This window comes from Callionymus lyra, chromosome 6, assembly GCF_982586985.1.
Source record: "Callionymus lyra chromosome 6, fCalLyr1.hap1.1, whole genome shotgun sequence".
In the NCBI taxonomy this organism is placed as follows: Eukaryota; Metazoa; Chordata; class Actinopteri; order Syngnathiformes; family Callionymidae; genus Callionymus; species Callionymus lyra.
Window position 1 is genome coordinate 2,553,573 of NC_141823.1, and position 20,144 is coordinate 2,573,716.

Below are 20,144 nucleotides of genomic sequence, written 5' to 3' on the forward strand. Positions count from 1 at the left end.
GTCAATTTGGCTCATTCTGCTTGTGCGCCATTATTTCACTAATGGACAGGTACTTTTATTTAAGCAACTTAAGCTTTTCTATGATCTGCCTAGGGGTCTGGTTAAATCCCCTTTCGCACAGTCCAAAAAATATGTGGTGCATCACTTGTTCCTCTGCGTGGATTGAGAGCAGCTCGTGGTTGAGCTCTGCGAGCTGCCTGTTGTGTCTGTTTGAGGGTTGACCCTCTTGATACCCCCAAGAATTAGCCGGCTGACCGGCCTGTCCTGCTGTGTACCAACAATAGCGAAGGAAGTGTCTTAACTTTGCCGGTGAGGAGAAACTAAAAACGACTCCCTGAGGTTTCATCCGGATGGGATAATGGTCTCTGGCTCGTGGTCCACTTGCTGATTACTTAATTAACCTGCAACACTCGTGAAGATTTGACTTCTCTGCTTCACTTTGTCGACCGTTGATGGAATCATGTCGACGCCTCCGGAGCGGCGGTTGCTGTCGGACACCTGCACCGTGTCAGACAAATATATCAGCATGAACACACACACAAACACAGGAACTGTCGGTTCTCTCCCTCTGTGCTCCCTCTCTCCGCCTCGGTCGCCAATTAAAAGCAAAGGGCAAGCATCATACAGAAGAGTCAGAAGTGACTGTCTTGAAGGTCGTGTTCCTACTTCTAGTCCATGATCAGGGTTCTCAGTCGAAAAAGAGTAGATAATCAACCATCTTAGGGACTGACGGGTGAAGGGAAGATAGAGATGGACAGACTGATTGGTGCAGATCCTCACTCTCTCTTTGCGCTTGATGGAGTCTACTGACAAGAAACATCTGTGTTTGATGATCTACTGACTCCTTCAAGAAACATCTCTGTGTTTGATGATCTACTGACTCCTTCAAGAAACATCTGTGTTTGATGATCTACTGACTCCTTCAAGAAACATCTGTGTTTGATGATCTACTGACTCCTTCAAGAAACATCTGTGTTTGATGATCTACTGACTCCTTCAAGAAACATCTGTGTTTGATGATCTACTGACTCCTTCAAGAAACATCTGTGTTTGATGATCTACTGACTCCTTCAAGAAACATCTGTGTTTGATGATCTACTGACTCCTTCAAGAAACATCTGTGTTTGATGATCTACTGACTCCTTCAAGAAACATCTGTGTTTGATGATCTACTGACTCCTTCAAGAAACATCTGTGTTTGATGATCTACTGACTCCTTCAAGAAACATCTCTGTGTTTGATGATCTACTGACTCCTTCAAGAAACATCTGTGTTTGATGATCTACTGACTCCTTCAAGAAACATCTGTGTTTGATGATCTACTGACTCCTTCAAGAAACATCTGTGTTTGATGATCTACTGACTCCTTCAAGAAACATCTGTGTTTGATGATCTACTGACTCCTTCAAGAAACATCTGTGTTTGATGATCTACTGACTCCTTCAAGAAACATCTGTGTTTGATGATCTACTGACTCCTTCAAGAAACATCTGGTGTTTGATGATCTACTGACTCCTTCAAGAAACATCTGTGTTTGATGATCTACTGACTCCTTCAAGAAACATCTCTGTGTTTGATGATCTACTGACTCCTTCAAGAAACATCTCTGTGTTTGATGATCTACTGACTCCTTCAAGAAACATCTGTGTTTGATGATCTACTGACTCCTTCAAGAAACATCTCTGTGTTTGATGATCTACTGACTCCTTCAAGAAACATCTGTGTTTGATGATCTACTGACTCCTTCAAGAAACATCTCTGTGTTTGATGATCTACTGACTCCTTCAAGAAACATCTCTGTGTTTGATGATCTACTGACTCCTTCAAGAAACATCTGTGTTTGATGATCTACTGACTCCTTCAAGAAACATCTCTGTGTTTGATGATCTACTGACTCCTTCAAGAAACATCTGTGTTTGATGATCTACTGACTCCTTCAAGAAACATCTGTGTTTGATGATCTACTGACTCCTTCAAGAAACATCTGTGTTTGATGATCTACTGACTCCTTCAAGAAACATCTGTGTTTGATGATCTACTGACTCCTTCAAGAAACATCTGTGTTTGATGATCTACTGACTCCTTCAAGAAACATCTGTGTTTGATGATCTACTGACTCCTTCAAGAAACATCTGTGTTTGATGATCTACTGACTCCTTCAAGAAACATCTTAAGATATTTTTATTTGTTCAGGCTTTTTCTTGATTCTCTGTGACCTCTATGTTGTTCTCAGTATTATCTTGACCTTAAAAGTATATACTATATTGAATATTGTTTTGATTGTTTAAGTGCTTTGTGACCCTGGTCTGGAAAAGAGCTATATAAATAACAATTACTTACTTACTCATGAGAACTAAACATATAGTATCCTATAAGAGAATATGGTCGGCTTTTTCAGAATGTGTCCCAAACATGTACTTGACACAGGTCAGTCCCAAGAAACTTCCCGTCGTAATGATGTATCCTAGCCCACCAGGAAAAACTTTCATTGATTCGACCCTGGATAAGAGGAAACAATGGAAGAATGGACCAAAAAATATCCATTTTTAAACCACATCTATGTGAGATTCATCAGTTTCCTTGAGGTCACGTGTCTCCTCTCGTCTCCAGGACATCTGCAAGTCTCTCTGGTGCCACCGCACAGGTCACCGCTGCGAGACCAAGTTCATGCCGGCGGCCGAGGGAACAACCTGCGGTCCAGACATGGTGAGCAAATCCTGGTTTTATCTCAGGAATCTATTTCCACATTCAGCAGTTGCTCGTGTGGTTCATCCAGCACAGGGTGGTAGTTAGAGATGACATTGATAAAGGACCAGATCTCGTAGAAGGGTGACCATGTAATACACGTCTGAGACAAGGTGCTGAGAGGAAGCACATGCAAGACCTGCTGTCAACACCATGTATAGAATTCCTCTTCTTCCAAAAAAGCTCTTGTTCCACTGATGATCTCATTGCCATGACGACCCAGCAAATGAAGATGATCGTGGTGAGGGACTGGGACTTGTCTGAAGTCCAAGACAGTAATAAATCCACAGAGGTGGTGATGTCCGGCGCTGATGTTCTGGTTAAAGCCGGAGTCCAGTTCTGCACCTGGACACACGTCACGCCCGGAGCCAAGTCCTTGCTCTCGCACATCATCACATCCCTCGTCTCGTCTTTCTGCTGATGTGAGGCTCAGCAGATGTGAGGAGGCGGAGCTGCTGAAGTACGAACAGCTCCTGCAGGAATCGTCTGACACGTTCATGAAGTTTAATCATGTTTTTGAGAACACGAGCGGTCGTGTGACTGATGACACATCTCAGACTCTTCTACTATGTTGCTCTCTGCAGTGGTGCTGGAGGGGTCAGTGCGTCAAGTTCGGGGACCACGGTCCGAGGCCGGTCCATGGACAGTGGTCTCCATGGTCCCAGTGGTCCGAGTGCTCCAGAACCTGTGGGGGCGGAGTCATGCACCGGGAGCGGACCTGCACCAGTCCCAGGTAAACGAGCCCAGGACCCTGAATCTAGCACAGACCTGGCAAAGGGCGGCCCTCGTAATGTCAAAGTATGATTGTGTATAAATGTTTCTAATGCATTAGCAAATGCATTTTCTATTATTAATAGTAATTAATAATTATTAATAATTATTCATTTACATTTCAACATAACACTTGTTTACTTTTTGTGTGTAATTGTTCGAGTATATATTAATCTCTCAAAACATTTTTTATAAGTTAGTTGAAGAAATGTTTTGAAAAAAACTAAAATATACAAGAATAAAATTGCAGCTTATTTATCTTAATTAAAGTCACGGCTTAATGACGAAGGTCTTTTGATTTAAAGGATTTTTTTCGTCTTTGTTTTTTTGCTTGACGGCCCCTAACAACATTCACAGAATTTAATGTGGCCCTTGAAGAATTATAATTGCCCACCCCTGATCTAGCACCATAGGGTCCACATAATATACGGGCACAATTGTCAGTAGGAAAATGATGATAAATGTTTTTTTGCCTGGGTTCACCCTATGACCCGGGAACATCACTGACGATATGTCAAGGTTGCACCGGAAGGTGTATTCAAGTATTTTGTATCAAAAATACCCATTTAAGATCATTTATTATAAACCAAAAGTATGAGGGACAAAACAAAGTATTAAAAAGAACATGAATTAATTATAACTATTATAACTATTAGACAATAGAAACAATTAAACTCCTATAAAGGGCTCGTTATTAATGGTAAAAACTAGCTGCTTCTCCACCTTTTTCTTTAGCACACATGACCAACAACCTCTTCTTCCTGATGATTACTGCTGTCTCGACGTACTTGTGTAGCATCGACACACACTTACTCACACACTCATCAGACAGACAGACGGACTCTCCCCATGATCCAGACGAGCAGACCTCCTGACAACAATCCCTTCGCTAAAAGCTGCCAACAGTGTGGGCCGCTGACCCGGCTGCTGCTCTCTCACACAAACATAATGATCCATAATTCTGCAAACACACATTCCAGAGTCTGTGTGTGAGCAGCGTGATGTGCTTGTGTCGCTGCTCGACACATCAGATCAGACCATTTTGTTGGCCATCACTTTATCAGACAACCCTGAAGTTTGTTGTCCCACATGAGCAGAGCAGCACTAGGTTTTCCCACCTTTTACCCACCTGTCGCCAACATGGCTGCCCACCTCGCCTCCTGACTGTGTCCTTCCTTTCCCCGGACTCGAGATTCAGTGTACTTACCAACCTAATGACAAATACTTACTGAGCTACCTTAGTGACCACCCTTGCTTGTCTACCTGCCTACATGCATCATACCTTCTCAGGAATTAAAAACCAAACTCTTTGTGAACATTTTATATGATCTTGTCAATTTCACACATCGATACCAAAGCCAGACATTGACAGTTCTGGAACGTTGCCGGAGCCGACCCAGAGTCTCTCCTATGTGTTCTGGGTCTAGCCCAAGGTCTCTGGCCAGTTGGACAGGCCTGGAAGATCACCGGAGGGAAGCATACTAAAAGTGTGTCGGACTCACCTTAAGTGGCTTCTCTCGTCGCAGACGAGCAATGTTTCTAAATTGAGTTATTTCCTTATTTTAAGGTAGAAGCCAAACACCCTTCAGAGAAAACTCATTTTGGCTTCTTGTATCCCTTTACCTTTTTGGTTTCTACCCAGAACCTGGATATCAGCAGCACGTTCAAAATTAATTCCACAGCCCCTGAAAAATCCAACAAATGTAGGCCACTTGTGTATATTCGAAGTCATAAAGGGGAAAATCCAGTCAGTCAAGCGTTGGCTTTCATTAACCTGCAACCATGAGGTCGTGGATCAGGTCAGGAAGACGAACCTCCTAACTTGTTGCTGAGGATTAGCTGGACCGCGTTTGATCTGACAGGTGGTCTACGGCAAACGGAGAAGCCTGGGCAGGAGAGAGGGGGGACAGATTCATGTTCCATCTTGGAACGACCCTGAGCGTGGAATGCTGTAATCTGCTGATCCTATAGAAGTCATTGGCTCAAGGTAAACGAGATGTTCGGTATGTAGGGAAAACTAGGTCGACCCTCAACGAAGACCAGCCCGGAGACCTTTTTGTCACACTTATGATTTGGCAAGTCTGGTTTGGAAAGGTTGGATTTTGACACAGGGCGCATCAATTTGACAAGAACGAGGTTAAAACAGGGTCTGTGGCCGCCCCTCTCTGCGGGGTCGATCCTCATCCCCCCATTTTTTCCCCATCCTGCTTCATCAAGAAGTTCAGATTCTCAATCACGGCACCGGCAGACACTGACGGGTCTGTTCTGTCCGTTACAGCTGACTCGTCTCTTAATCCGCGGCGGGGATCAAAGGGGTCCTCCGACGTGGACCGCTCCTCATATGATCCACATTATACGGCGTGACTGGCAGACCTGAAAGCAGCAGCGAGTCTTTAGAGCAGATTATCCGTCAGCGCTGTTTATCATTCCTACGGCAGCAGAGAAATACGCTTCTGTGGACTTATGGGGTCAGTGGGACAGGAAGGGGTCACGGCAGATACTGACTCGTCTGGATGGTAATGTTTCCATCAACTACTACACTTTGACCAGCTCCAAATGTAGATCCTGAGAGGGTGTTAAGGTCATTTGAAAGGTCAAATCCTGACGGGGCCGTTGATTTAACGGTCTGCTGATTTGGTGACTTTTTATTTAGCCGTCACTGTCGCTTCCTACTTGAATTCCGTCTATTCAAGAGAAATCTACAGACCGTCTGAATCAGGTGGTGCCCATTAAGTCTTGAACTCAGTTCCGAGGGCAAACAAGAGTTTATTGAAGCTATTCGCCAGCTGTGAAAAGAGGTTTTTTTGCAATGACGAGCGATTGGATCATTTTCTCTACCAAATTCCCATGCTGGCCTGGAACACCGACAACACAGTTTTTCGTTCCCTCCTTCATTAAACGGAATCATGTTGTTTTATTGAGACTTGTTTAGTCAGCAGGTTCTTCCGTCTGTGTATGTGTGTGCACATGTGAACGACTGAAAAACAAGTAGTTAACTGCTCCCGATAATGTTCCCAGCTGGTGGTGGTGAAGCAATTTAAAGTTTTGCTCAAGTCTGTAGAGACCCTCCTAGAACCTGCAGTTTCAAGATACTACATTAAGATGACCATGAACCCGGAGACGCAGGTGACCCCCCAGGTCCTCAACAACTTATGTCTCTTCTTTAACTCCAGGCCACAGAACAATGGGAAGTTCTGCACCGGTTCTGGTCGCGTCAACCAGCTGTGCAACACTCGACCGTGTCCGGTGGACTCGGTGGACTTCAGGGCTCAGCAGTGCGCCGAGTACAACAGCAAGGCCTTCAGGGGCTGGTACTACAAGTGGAAGCCCTACACCAAAGTGGACGGTAATAATCTCCTCGTGTTGCCCGACAATGTCACATGATTAAGACTCATAGATAGATAGATAGATAGATAGATAGATAGATAGATAGATACTTTATTCATCTCCTTAGAGAAATTCACGATGGGTTTCTAAGCGTGGTATAAAGACAAAGCTAATTCCAAACTTCAAGAAGTTGTAAATATGTCCAGTGTGCTTATGGGAGTGAAGAAAGGCCTGTCTTTGGTGGTGAAGAAGGAGCTGAGCCAAAAGACAAAAGCTCTACATTGATGTTGGATTTTAAAGCGGCCAAAATCCCCTAAGATCCCAGATAGAAAAGTCATCTTCAGGTGTCTTCACTGTCCTTCAAGAAAAGTGCCAATGAGTGATGGGAGGGACTTGATCTTAGGCAAGGAGAGAAGCTAATAATAATAATAATAATAATAGATGGTTGCAGGTGTTGAAATAAATGACCTAATTTAACAATAGTAGATATTTAATATTTACTACCAATTAAAAATATATATATAAAGTATTTCTGCTGTGTCAGCACATGTATTCAACCCCACGGTGACTGAAATAACTTAAATCCAAACGAGTTTTAAAAACTTGTAATTTATGTAAATTAATTTTCATGTCCCTCTTAACTTAACAGGATTGAGTTGTAGTTTAGGTCAGGTATTTTGTTGTTACAATGCTAACTGCTGACCAGATCTCGATTGAAAAATGAGGATAATTATAGAAATACTTTCACTCCAAGTATCCGGCTAGATATGTAGCCAAGCGTTTCACAAGGTTTTATATTGACGTCTCTTTCGGGCAGTGAAATAAAGTTTCTCACATTTTATAGCACGACTGTTAAGAGCCAAAGAAAGATTAGAAAACAGAAGTTTAATATGATTGAGGAAATACCCCAGTATATGGTACCAATATCTTTATTAATTATCAATAATCAATAGCAGTTTAACCCCTTTATGTCGTCAGTCCCTACAGCTCATGGTTGGAGCAGATCGCTCCACATCACTGGGTTCAAACCTGCACTTTATATTTTTACTTGATTCTTTTTTAAATGTTACCATGAAGCAGCTATTTATTATTTTATTTTTTTATTTTGGCATAAGCCACAGTAAGAGACATTCCTTTAATGAATGGCTCTGTAGGAAAAAGAGTAAAGTGAAAAAAGGAAAAAGCTATTTTGTCAATAAATCTTTTGTAAATTTCAAAATATATATATATGTTTACTTTTTTTAAATAAAAATTCTTACATCTCATAACATTTTAAACTAGTAATGGATTACAAAACAAGTTAGTTAGCTATAGGAAATATTTCTATATATTTCTCCCACATCTGCTCTAGAATGACCATATTCTGTAGCTCAAAAAAGAAGACAACATTTTGAGGGTTTTGTTCAACTCAAGTCAAGGGTTTTAGAGGTTTCTGACTTAGTAAAACTTGTATTCTGAGTCCCCTAAAATACACTTAACCACTACTACTCTCCGGCTCCTTCAAACCTTTAGCATATTAGCACCTTAAGCGAACACTTCTATTAATATTTGAAGTGCAATACCAGTAAATATTTTTGTTTCTTAAAAGTGATGCAGATGCTCACGCTAGGCTAGCATGTAAGCTCACACCTCGACAGCTGAAGAAGTGTCTGATGAAAAACATCATATTTGGCTGAATGTGATAATGGAGCTGGCGTCACTCGTCGAGGTGAGTCCACAGAACCAGGACATAAACAGTACTCTGGTGGTGACACACTGGGAGCAGGCTTCGGAGAGGAGGCCACAGAGGGAGTGGGTGATGATGGAGGACGAGTCTGTCTTTGGCCGCCGTCCCAGACCCGTTTAAGCTCTTGATGGATGGCAGCGGAGCCAGGGAGCGATTGTAAAGCTGTCCTCAGGGGCCAGAGACAAGTCCCCGGTGAAAGTGAAAGTACTTGTTCACGGCTCCTCGGCAGAACAAGCCGTGAACAAAGTGAGGTCTGATCCGGAGCTTTTCTGGTTGCAGAAGAAGACGTGTGCAAGCTCTACTGCATCGCCGAGGACTTCGACTTCTTCTTCGCTATGTCCAGTAAAGTCAGGGACGGCACTTCCTGCTCGGAGACCAGCGGAGACGTCTGCATCGACGGCGTGTGTGAGGTAAACACAGTACAGTCATTTACACCAAATACTCAAGGTCTGGGCTCAGGTTATCACTTGATACGAGCCTGCAGGAGCAAAGAGTAACATCGTCATATGTGTCGGAACTCGTGATGATTGAAGTTTCATGAAGCTTCAAGAAACATTATTCACATTGTCAGAGCCCACTAGATGGCGCTCTCTACCGAGTAATCTTCAGCTTTGAGCAAGTATTTGAATGAAAGTATACATCAAGTTGAAGCCAAGATCTACTGAGGATGACACAGAAGCTTCATGAAGCTTCATCACGTCTGTACACATCCCTAGTTACCATCCATTTCTTTTTTGGTTGGGTTGAACCCGCTATTAATCCCTAGGTCCAGGACAGAGTCCTAGTCAGAGTTGTCACTAGCGCCAGATTTCTGACTCCAACTATTTGAGCCCTACTGTGCCAACGAGGTCAAGGTCTCCACACCGGGTGGTGCAGGTTTTTGTTCCAACCGATCAAAAGCACCACCTTAAACCCAATCAGGAGTCTTCAGATTGTAATCAGTTGATTGTCAGTCTGGTGTTGCTTGTTTTCATTAAACTGCACATGCTTGACCGGTTGGAACAAAAACCTGCAACACTCCAGCCCTTTGAGGACCTGTTTGGAGACCCATAGACTACTCCCTTCCTCACTACTAGGTTGTGCCACCCGGCTTCCCCTGGACCTCATTTGAATTTGTCGCTAAATAAAACTTGTATTTCAAAGGCTAAAAGTGTATCTAACTAGACTGAGTTGATTTTTATAGAGATTAAAATTGGGGGGAAATCCCAATATGGGCTGCTTGGCAGCGGTCTGCATCTTCTGAGCAAACTCTGATCTTCACCTCCAGCAAGTGGGCTGTGACCAGGTTCTGGGTTCCAAAGCTTCTCTGGACGCCTGTGGCGTGTGCGAGGGAGGGAACTCCAGCTGCAAGTTCTTCAAGGGCCAGTACACGCTCCAGCACCGAGCTAACGGTAACGGTCTGTGGACTCCTGGACCGAAGGTCAGTGTTGTTCATCAGGACTTCCTGTTCTCCTCAGAGTACTACTCCATGGTGACGGTCCCGCCCGGGGCCCGGAGCGTCCTGGTCCAGGAGCTGGAGGTGTCCACCAGCTACCTGGCGGTGCGGTCCCTGAAGAGGAAGTACCACCTGACGGGCGACTGGACCGTGGACTGGCCCGGAAGGTTCCACTTCGGAGGAACCACCTTTGAATATCAACGTTCCTTCAACAAGCCTGAGAGTCTGTTCGCGGCCGGACCCACCAATGAGACGCTGGTGTTCGAGGTGAGAGTCGGTTAGTTTCAGGTGATAGCGCCACCTGCAGGGTTTTTGGATCAATCTGACGCTGAGTCGTTATAAAATGGTTCTCTTTTCACCTCAGATACACTTTTCTCTCACTCTTTTATATCTTTCTCTCACTCTGTTAGTCACTCACTCTTTTATATCTTTCTCTCACTCTGTTAGTCACTCACTCTTTTATATCTTTCTCTCACTCTCACAATCACTCTCTCTCTTTTTTCTTTCTGTCACTCTTTTAGTCTCTCACTCTTTTATATCTTTCTCTCACTCTGTTAGTCACTCACTCTTTTATATCTTTCTCTCACTCTGTTAGTCACTCACTCTTTTATATCTTTCTCTCACTCTCACAATCACTCTCTCTCTTTTTTCTTTCTGTCACTCTTTTAGTCTCTCACTCTTTTATATCTTTCTCTCACTCTGTACGTCACTCACTCTTTTATATCTTTCTCTCACTCTCACAATCACTCTCTCTTTTTTCTTTCTCTCACTCTCACAATCACTCTCTCTCTTTTTTCTTTCTGTCACTCTTTTAGTCTCTCACTCTTTTATATCTTTCTCTCACTCTGTTAGTCACTCACTCTTTTATATCTTTCTCTCACTCTGTTAGTCACTCACTCTCTTATTTTTTCTCTCACTCTCTCAATCACTCACTCTCTTATTTTTTCTATCACTCTCTCAATCTCTCTTACTCTCTCTCTCTCTCTCTCAGTCACTCACTCATTTTTTTCTTTCTCTCTCTCCCAAATGGTTGCTATCAATAACTCTCTCTCTCTCTAAATGACTCTTGCTCTTCTTCTCTATCCCTCCCTCTTAATCCCTCGCTCTCCTTATACTTTCTCGCTCTCTATCTCAATCGTTTGCTCACTTTCTTATTTTGCAATCACTCACTCTCTTTCTCTCTCACTCTCATCTCTATTCGCTCGCTTTTTTGACCCTCTCTCTCTCTTTCCTTAGGAGTGTCTCATTTCCTCATTCCTTCCTTCTCTCTCACATCTTCCTTCCCTCTTTCTTTTCCTCTCATTATTTCACTCTTTTTCAAATGCTGACTCATTCTTTCTCTTTTCCTCCCTTGGATTCTCTTCTCTTCCTCCCTCCTACATACTCGTCTTTATTAGTCGTTCTTTCTTGCTACTCTCTTTGTCAAACTTCCTTCTCTTCCTCCTTCCTGCTCTCGCTCCTGCTCTCCTTCCTGCTCTCCTTCCTGCTCTCCTTCCTGCTCTCCTTCTCTTCATGGTGGACACGTTCAGACCCCACAAACCTCCGAGGAGGTCCAGGGAAGGAACCAGTGGCTTCTTTCCAGAGTCGAACACAGACTTGATTTATACATTTTCATTTCGTGAAATCATCTGTTCACATGTGGAAAACACAAGTTCATAAGCGACGACATGAAGCGTCGTCCTGCAACCTTTGACCTCCGAGGTGTCTGTGAGGCTCACGGAGACTCAAACCTCCTTCAGGGGCAGCAGAGTAGAAAATCAGATGCTCGGGGAGGATCCGAGCGAGATTTACGAGCCGCCGTTCTCTTCTTCTGCTGATTTGCGATCGGCCGAGAGTCCGGAGCCAGAAGTGTCGGCAGGTTCTGACTCGTCCCGGCAGCAGTAGGTGGCGCCGCAGGTGCGTCCCCGCGGGCGCGAGTGGGAGTGTTGGGGATACGAGGCGTGACCTCTGACCTCCTCCGGCGAGTGAGGTCGAGGCGGCTCTCGCTCCTCGCGCCGCCGGCATCCTGCGGCGAGAGCCAGGAATGAGTGGTCCTGGGATCCGGCCGAGGCTCTGACCGTCAGGAAGCGTCTGCTGCTATTTCTGGAGAAGGTTTGCTTGTGGGCACTGAAGCCGACGCTCTCCGGAGGATGAATGGATGCAGAGATGCGGCTGCAAACGTGCTTTTAGAAGAAGAATGAACAGTTTTTCTTTACTTTTCCGACGACGACTTTCTTTCACCACTTTGGGTTCTTGCAGAGAAGAAATAGGTCAAGTTAGCTTGTGTTTATTATTACATTTTATAGCGATACAAATAAAATATGAATTATACATTTTCAACATCATATTGAGGTTTTGACAGGATGTTTCAACTTTTCAACACAGAAAGAAGTACTATTAAAATAAAGACATACACTTAAATATAACAATACTTTTTCCATAGATACTGTATTGATAAAAAAAAAAATATTTTTTATTAATTCTATTCTATTTTTAGCATTTTATTATTTCCATCTTTGTTTATTTATAGTTAATGTTTAACAAAAAAGTGTTTGTACATATATATTTATTTTTTAATATTCTCAACATTTGTTAATTTTTGTGTTACAATTTAACAAAAGACCTCTAGATGGCAGCAGTCATTACAACCTCCACAGCTATAGGAACAATAAAAAAAAATCTTGCCAGATCTCGACGACGACTGAGGACGAGAGGATACAGTGGACTCGAGCAGCTTTTAAAGCTGATGCTTGGACATGTTTTAGGTTCAAAACTATTTAAATGTAAAATATAATCTAGTTTAAGATGCTGTATAAGTTTGTAGTTGGTCTGGTCGTATAAATATCTCAGTGTTTAAGAACAGAGGTTATTGGTGTCAGCTTTTAAGTTTATAAAACTGAGGTTTTCGTCATTTTGTTGGACCCGCGATCGAGAGCTAAAAGCCGGGCCTTCGAGTTTTCAGCATTTTAATGGACTGCGGGAGGAAACTCGAGTGCTCGTTAGAATCTCGTTGTGTAACGACCGTCCAGTCGTGCGTCAGCTGCGGCGCCTCCTGCTGGTCCATCAGTCAGTGGCTACATCTGGCTAAACGGCGACTACTTGAAACGACTTTGATTCTCAAAAGAACTGCATCTGTCTGCGGATCTACAGATGCCAGCCTGGTAATCTAAGTATGTCCTGTAATTACGAGGCGGGGGAGGGGAGGCCAGATTAAAGATTAAGACATTGAACCATTAGAATGAAGTTAAGGTCACAGGAGGAGGAGAGTTGTTGATATCATGATGTACTTGACTCTGGTGTTGTGATAGTGTAGTAACAATTATATATGTGTAGTATTGTTGAGTACTTGACTCTGGTGTTGTGATAGTGTAGTAACAAGTATATATGTGTAGTATTGTTGAGTACTTGACTCTGGTGTTGTGATAGTGTAGTAACAAGTATATATGTGTAGTATTGTCCAGTACTTGACTCTGGTGTTGTGATAGTGTAGTAACAAGTATATATGTGTAGTATTGTTGAGTATTTGACTCTGGTGTTGTGATAGTGTAGTAACAAGTATATATGTGTAGTATTGTCCAGTACTTGACTCTGGTGTTGTGATAGTGTAGTAACAAGTATATATGTGTATTATTGTCCAGTACTTGACTCTGGTGTTGTGATAGTGTAGTAACAAGTATATATGTGTAGTATTGTCCAGTACTTGACTCTGGTGTTGTGATAGTGTAGTAACAACTATATATATGTGTAGTATTGTCCAGTACTTGACTCTGGTGTTGTGATAGTGTAGTAACAAGTATATATGTGTAGTATTGTCCAGTACTTGACTCTGGTGTTGTGATAGTGTAGTAACAAGTATATATGTGTAGTATTGTCCAGTACTTGACTCTGGTGTTGTGATAGTGTAGTAACAAGTATATATGTGTAGTATTGTCCAGTACTTGACTCTGGTGTTGTGATAGTGTAGTAACAAGTATATATGTGTAGTATTGTCCAGTACTTGACTCTGGTGTTGTGATAGTGTAGTAACAAGTATATATGTGTAGTATTGTCCAGTACTTGACTCTGGTGTTGTGATAGCGTAGTAACAAGTATATATGTGTAGTATTGTCCAGTACTTGACTCTGGTGTTGTGATAGTGTAGTAACAAGTATAAATGTGTATGATTGTCCAGTACTTGACTCTGGTGTTGTGATAGTGTAGTAACAAGTATAAATGTGTAGTATTGTCCAGTACTTGACTCTGGTGTTGTGATAGTGTAGTAACAAGTATATATGTGTAGTATTGTCCAGTACTTGACTCTGGTGTTGTGATAGTGTAGTAACAAGTATATATGTGTAGTATTGTCCAGTACTTGACTCTGGTGTTGTGATAGTGTAGTAACAAGTATATATGTGTAGTATTGTCCAGTACTTGACTCTGGTGTTGTGATAGCGTAGTAACAAGTATATATGTGTAGTATTGTCCAGTACTTGACTCTGGTGTTGTGATACTGTAGTAACAAGTATATATGTGTAGTATTGTCCAGTACTTGACTCTGGTGTTGTAGTATTTACAGACCACATGACTCTTGACGAAGTCGTAACTACTTTAATTTGTTTTCAAACCAAAATATGTCCAAACATGAGCTTTAAAAGCTGCTAGACTCACTGTATCCTCTCGTCCTCAGTCATCATTCTTCCTTTAGCTGCGGAAGACATAACGACTGCTGCCATCTAGAGACCGGAAGTTTAATTAGAACACACAAATGAACCAATGCTGAGAATATCTAAATATTAATTATACTTTTCTAAATAATATTTTATTTTATACACACTTTATTGAAATATAAACCTTAAAAAATATTTGAGTTGCGATCTAAAAATCGACAACACTCATGGCGTCTGTTCAGGATCTACTCGTGAGATTCTGTCGACGCTGAAGAGAATACATCTAGAAACATCTCCAGGAGGTGACCTGGTGCGACCGGAGAAAAGGTCGTCGTCAAGGAAACGCTCTGACACGCTGGAAAGACTCTGTGGACCTGATGAGGTCGAACAGCTGGATTCGAGCCGCGGGAACATCTGGCTCCTGCCGGAGACGCCCACTGTGACGCTCCCCGGGTCTGAGGGGGTGTTGCTGGTCCGGGGTCAGCGACCCGAGCCAGATTGATACCCGTGTCTAGTTAACCGCGATCCATCATGGTGTCACGTTGGTTCTGGAGTGACTGTCGGTCCTGCTCGTCCACAGATCCTCCTTCAGGGCAGGAACCCCGGCGTGACGTGGGAGTACACACTGCCGCGCGCCGAGAGGAAGCCGGACTACAGCTGGGGGGTGGTTCGGTCCGACTGCTCTGCCCCGTGTGCAGGAGGTGAGACTTCATGGTCCTGCTCACATGATGCTACACCTGGAGCACCTACTGGTCTGCTCTCACCCACTTGTCTCACCCTCCTGTCTCACTCTCATGTCTCACCCTCTTGTCTCACCCACTCGTTTCACCCTTCTGTCTCACCCTCCTGTCTCACCCTCTTGTCTCAACCTCTTGTCTCACCCACGTGTCTCAACCTCCTTTCTCACCCTCTTGTCTCACCCTCCTGTCTCACCCTCTTGTCTCACCCTCATGTCTCACCCACTCGTTTCACCCTCCTGTCTCACCCTCCTGTCTCACCCTCTTGTCTCAACCTCTTGTCTCACCCACGTGTCTCAACCTCCTTTCTCACCCTCTTGTCTCACCCTCTTGTCTCACCCTCCTGTCTCACCCTTATGTCTCACCCTCCTGTCTCACCCTCTTGTCTCACCCACGTGTCTCAACCTCCTTTCTCACCCTCTTGTCTCACCCTCCTGTCTCACCCTTATGTCTCACCCACTCGTTTCACCCTCCTGTCTCACCCTCCTGTCTCACCCTCTTGTCTCAACCTCTTGTCTCACCCACGTGTCTCAACCTCCTTTCTCACCCTCTTGTCTCACCCTCTTGTCTCACCCTCCTGTCTCACCCTCTTGTCTCACCCTCATGTCTCGCCCTCTTGTCTCACCCTCCTGTCTCACTCACCTGTCTCACCCTCTTGTCTCACCCTCTTGTCTCACCCACGTGTCTCAACCTCCTTTCTCACCCTCTTGTCTCACCCTCTTGTCTCACCCTCCTGTCTCACCCTTATGTCTCACCCTCCTGTCTCAACCTCTTGTCACACCCACGTGTCTCACTCTTGTGTCTCACCCTCTTGTCTAAACCTTTTGTCTCACCCACGTGTCTCACTCTTGTGTCTCACCCACTCGTCTCACCCACACAGGTCGTATCTCCACCAAGGCCATCTGTCTGCAGGACCATAAGCTCCAGGTCAACTCCAGCATGTGTGTCCCTCAGACTCGACCCACACTGGGATCACATCTTTGTAACACACAGGCCTGCCCCGCACAGTGAGTGCAGTGTGTGTGTGTGTGTGTGTGTGTGTCTGTGTGTGTGTGTGTCTGTGTGTGTCTGTGTGTGTGTCTGTGTGTGTGTATGTCTGTGTGTGTGTGTGTGTGTGTCTGTGTGTGTCTGTCTGTGTGTGTGTCTGTGCGTGTGTGTGTGTGTGTGTCTGTGTGTGTGTGTGTGTGTGTGTGTGTAGGTGTGTTAGTGTGTGTGTGTGTGTACGAGTGTGTGTAGGTGTGTGTACGAGTGTGTGTAGGTGTGTAAGTGTGTGTAGGTGTGTTAGTGGGTGTGCGAGGTGTGTATGAGTGTGTGTAGGTGTGTTAGTGTGTGTGTTTTTACATATGTGTGTAGGTGTGTTAGTGTGTGTATTTGTACAAGTGTGTGTCGGTGTTTTAGTTTGTGTAGGTGTGTGTATGAGTGTGTATGTACGTTCGAGTGTGTGAGTATTAATGTGTGTAGGTTTGTCTGTGTGTGTAGCTGTATGTTTGTGTGTAGCTTTTTGTATGTCTGTGTGCGTGTGTGTGTGTGTGTGTGTGTTTGACCACTGTGGCATCTGTGGTGTGATTCTTAGTGTTGCCACATTTGCTGAAACCCAAAGACTTTATTATAGACTCTCTCTCTGACACACACACACACACGCACACACACACACACACACACACCCCCCCCCGCCCCCCACACACACACACACACACACACACACACACACACTAGAGCTCTCCTGTGGTCCATACACTCTGGTGAACTTCTATGTTCTTCTGTTTCTCCTGCAAGTGTCTTCATGACCTCGTAAATTATATCAACTCATGACTTTTATTATTACCTTCACTCTTTTTTATTCTCCTTCTTCTTCTACTTCTTATTGTTATTTTTTTTCTTCTTCTACTTCTTATTAAATGACAGAGACACATTAAACACACAAACAAAAACACGGACAGACCAACAAACAAAAGCTCAAACAAACAAACAAACAGACACACATTAAAACAGATACACAAACAATCACATAAGCACACACACAAAAACATAAAAAAAACATGTGAAAGTATACACACAAAAAAAACAAATAAACAAACACACATGGGCGAACTGGAAGGGGCAAACAAACACATCCAGACAAACGCGCACAAAAAACAAACACACACTAAAAAAGCACACAAAAAAAAACACACACACACGTGCACACACAAAAACAAACCAATACTCAAACAGAACGGTTAAACACACACAAAAAAAAACACACACACAAAAAAAACATCCAAACAAACAAAAAAATGCATACACATAAAAACAGACACATAAAAACAATCAAACACACAATGTAGGTCACATTGATGTTTAAAGGTCAAGGTTCTCAGTTGAAGTCTCTGGTCCAGAAGATCTGGTTCTGACCCGGGTCACCAGATAATAACTTGAGGTTATCATTGATAACTCAGGTTTTGATCCTGAGTTATCATTGATAACTCAGGTTCTGATCCTGGGTTATCATTGATAACTCAGGTTCTGATCCTGGGTTATCATTGATAACTCAGGTTCTGATCCTGGGTTATCATTGATAACTCAGGTTCTGATCCTGGGTTATCATTGATAACTCAGGTTCTGATCCTGGCTCTGTGAGAATCAGAATCGTGTTCAATGTCTTGAAGCAAAAGTGTTAGTTTTTCAGTTACACAAACCAGACGAGTGTTGGTTTCTCCCTCTGACAGTTTCCCACCACCCGAGACCCCCAAGACCCTCAAGACCCTCAGGACCCCTTAGACCCCATAGACCCCCACTTCCTGTTTCTAATCCAGAGCTTCCCTCTTATCGCACTGAAAGGTCTTAAGAAGCCGAAGCTCTTTGTCCGGTTCTGGAGCGAGTCCTGATCAGTGACACCCGTGTAGACCAGTAACGCTGTGTGACACCCGTAGACCAGCATTGTGTGTGTCTGTGTGTGTGTGTCTGTGTGTGCGTATGTGTGTGTGTCTGTGTGTGTGTGTGTGTGTGTGTGTGTGTGCGTATGTGGGGGTGTGTGTGTGTCTGTGTGTGTGTGTGCCTGAGTGTGTGTGTGTGTGTCTTTGTGTGTATGTGTGTGAGTGTGTGTTTATACTTACGTGTGTCTGTGTGTTTATACATGTGTGTGAGTGTGTGTTTATACGTGTGTGTGTGTGCGTGAGTGTGTGTATGTGCGTTTGTGTGTGTGAGTGTTTATACGTGTGTGTGTGAGTGTGAGTGTGTGTGTGTGTATGTGCGTAAATGTGTGACTGTGTGTATGCGTGTGCGAGTGTGTGTATGTACGTATTTGTGTGTGTGTGTGTCTGTGTGAACACATATAGCCAACATGGCCCCTCTTGGATGTTTTTGTGTTTGGCTGAACCTCCACTTTGTGTACAGTAGATGGAATGTGTGCGTCTTTTTGTCCAGACTCACACTGTTGTGTACGTTGAAGCGTCACATTTAAACGTGTCGGTCACAGCGACTCCAGTGTAATAATGAGATTTAAACTTTGTTCCACTTTCACACGTTCTTGTGTGTTTGTTGCTTTAGAAACTCAAACATCACCAAACACTAAAAACGGATTTTCCTCAAATTCGACCAAAATTCTAACCCAAGGCTAAGAAAAAAAAATGCAATTGTGAGTTTTTTGATTTAGAATAAAATTTTAGTTTTGGTTCATTTTATCCAAGTCATTGTGTAGTTAAGACAACATTTATACAACGTTAAACACCAGGCCCGGCATATGGACTCGCGGGTAATAGAGAAAAACATCCAATAAAGCAAACACAAACAAACAAACAAATCACACACACAAAAAAAACAATCACACAAAAACATGCACAAAATGAGGCATTATACATACAAAAAAACAATAAACCTAGGCAAACCCGAATGGGAACACAAACAAACACACATCCAAACAAACGTGCACAAACACAAACACACAAAAACTAGCAAACACACACGCACACTCAAAAACATTAAAACAAAAATAAGGCAATATACACGCAAAAACAAATGAACCAACACACGTGGGAAAACCCGAACAGACACACAAACAAACACACATCCAAACAAACGTGCACAAACACAAACACACAAAAACTAGCAAACACACACGCACACTCAAAAACATTAAAACAAAAATGAGGCAATATACACACAAAAAACAAATGAACCAACACATGTGGGAAAACCCGAACAGGCACACAAACAAACACACATACAAACAAACGCACCCAAACACGCACACTCAAAATCAAACAATCACGCTAACGGAACGGTGGTTCAGTGACTCGCGGGTTAATCTAATTATAACTATCACATAAGTTAGTAAGTACTAAACGTAGGACGTCGACTCGCGGAGAAGCGAAGGTTCTAATCGGAGCCGAGGTCCGCAGTAAGTGCGTGTGTTGTCGTTGGCCGAGGGGCTGCTAAACACACGACGTCCTCACAAACCACATGTAGAAATTACAGCGTCGGCTCCACAAGTGGCTCTTTTTCCCCTCGATCACATGTCATATTTATATTTAAAACACACGCTTTTCCAGCGAAGGAATGTACGACGAGTCTCGTGGCGAAGACGCTTCGCTGGAGTTATTTCGGACGCGACGGACGACTTTTGATCCGAAGAACGAGTCACGTGACCAGACAACGTTTGATATTTTGAGTCATTAAAAGTAAAAACTTGTGTCATTTTGACGTTAGATTGAAAGTTTATCGTGTTAAAATTATCTTTTTAACGACGCAGATGATATTTTTATCACCCGTGTTACGGATGAGCTAGCACTGTTAGCCAC

The 20,144-nt window shown here is 43.4% G+C and overlaps 1 protein-coding gene across 1 annotated transcript in view; it reads left to right on the forward strand.

Moving 5' to 3' along the window:
* adamts18 (ADAM metallopeptidase with thrombospondin type 1 motif, 18) overlaps positions 1-20,144 on the forward strand; it is a 53,569-nt gene that overhangs the window by 14,653 nt on the left and 18,772 nt on the right. Inside the window, exons 11-18 of the mRNA XM_087793127.1 lie at positions 2,611-2,706; positions 3,330-3,478; positions 6,690-6,862; positions 8,849-8,979; positions 9,837-9,960; positions 10,027-10,271; positions 15,210-15,330; positions 16,247-16,373. Of these exons, the coding sequence (XP_087649253.1) occupies positions 2,611-2,706; positions 3,330-3,478; positions 6,690-6,862; positions 8,849-8,979; positions 9,837-9,960; positions 10,027-10,271; positions 15,210-15,330; positions 16,247-16,373 (1,166 nt within the window). The remainder of the gene's footprint in view (positions 1-2,610; positions 2,707-3,329; positions 3,479-6,689; positions 6,863-8,848; positions 8,980-9,836; positions 9,961-10,026; positions 10,272-15,209; positions 15,331-16,246; positions 16,374-20,144) is intronic.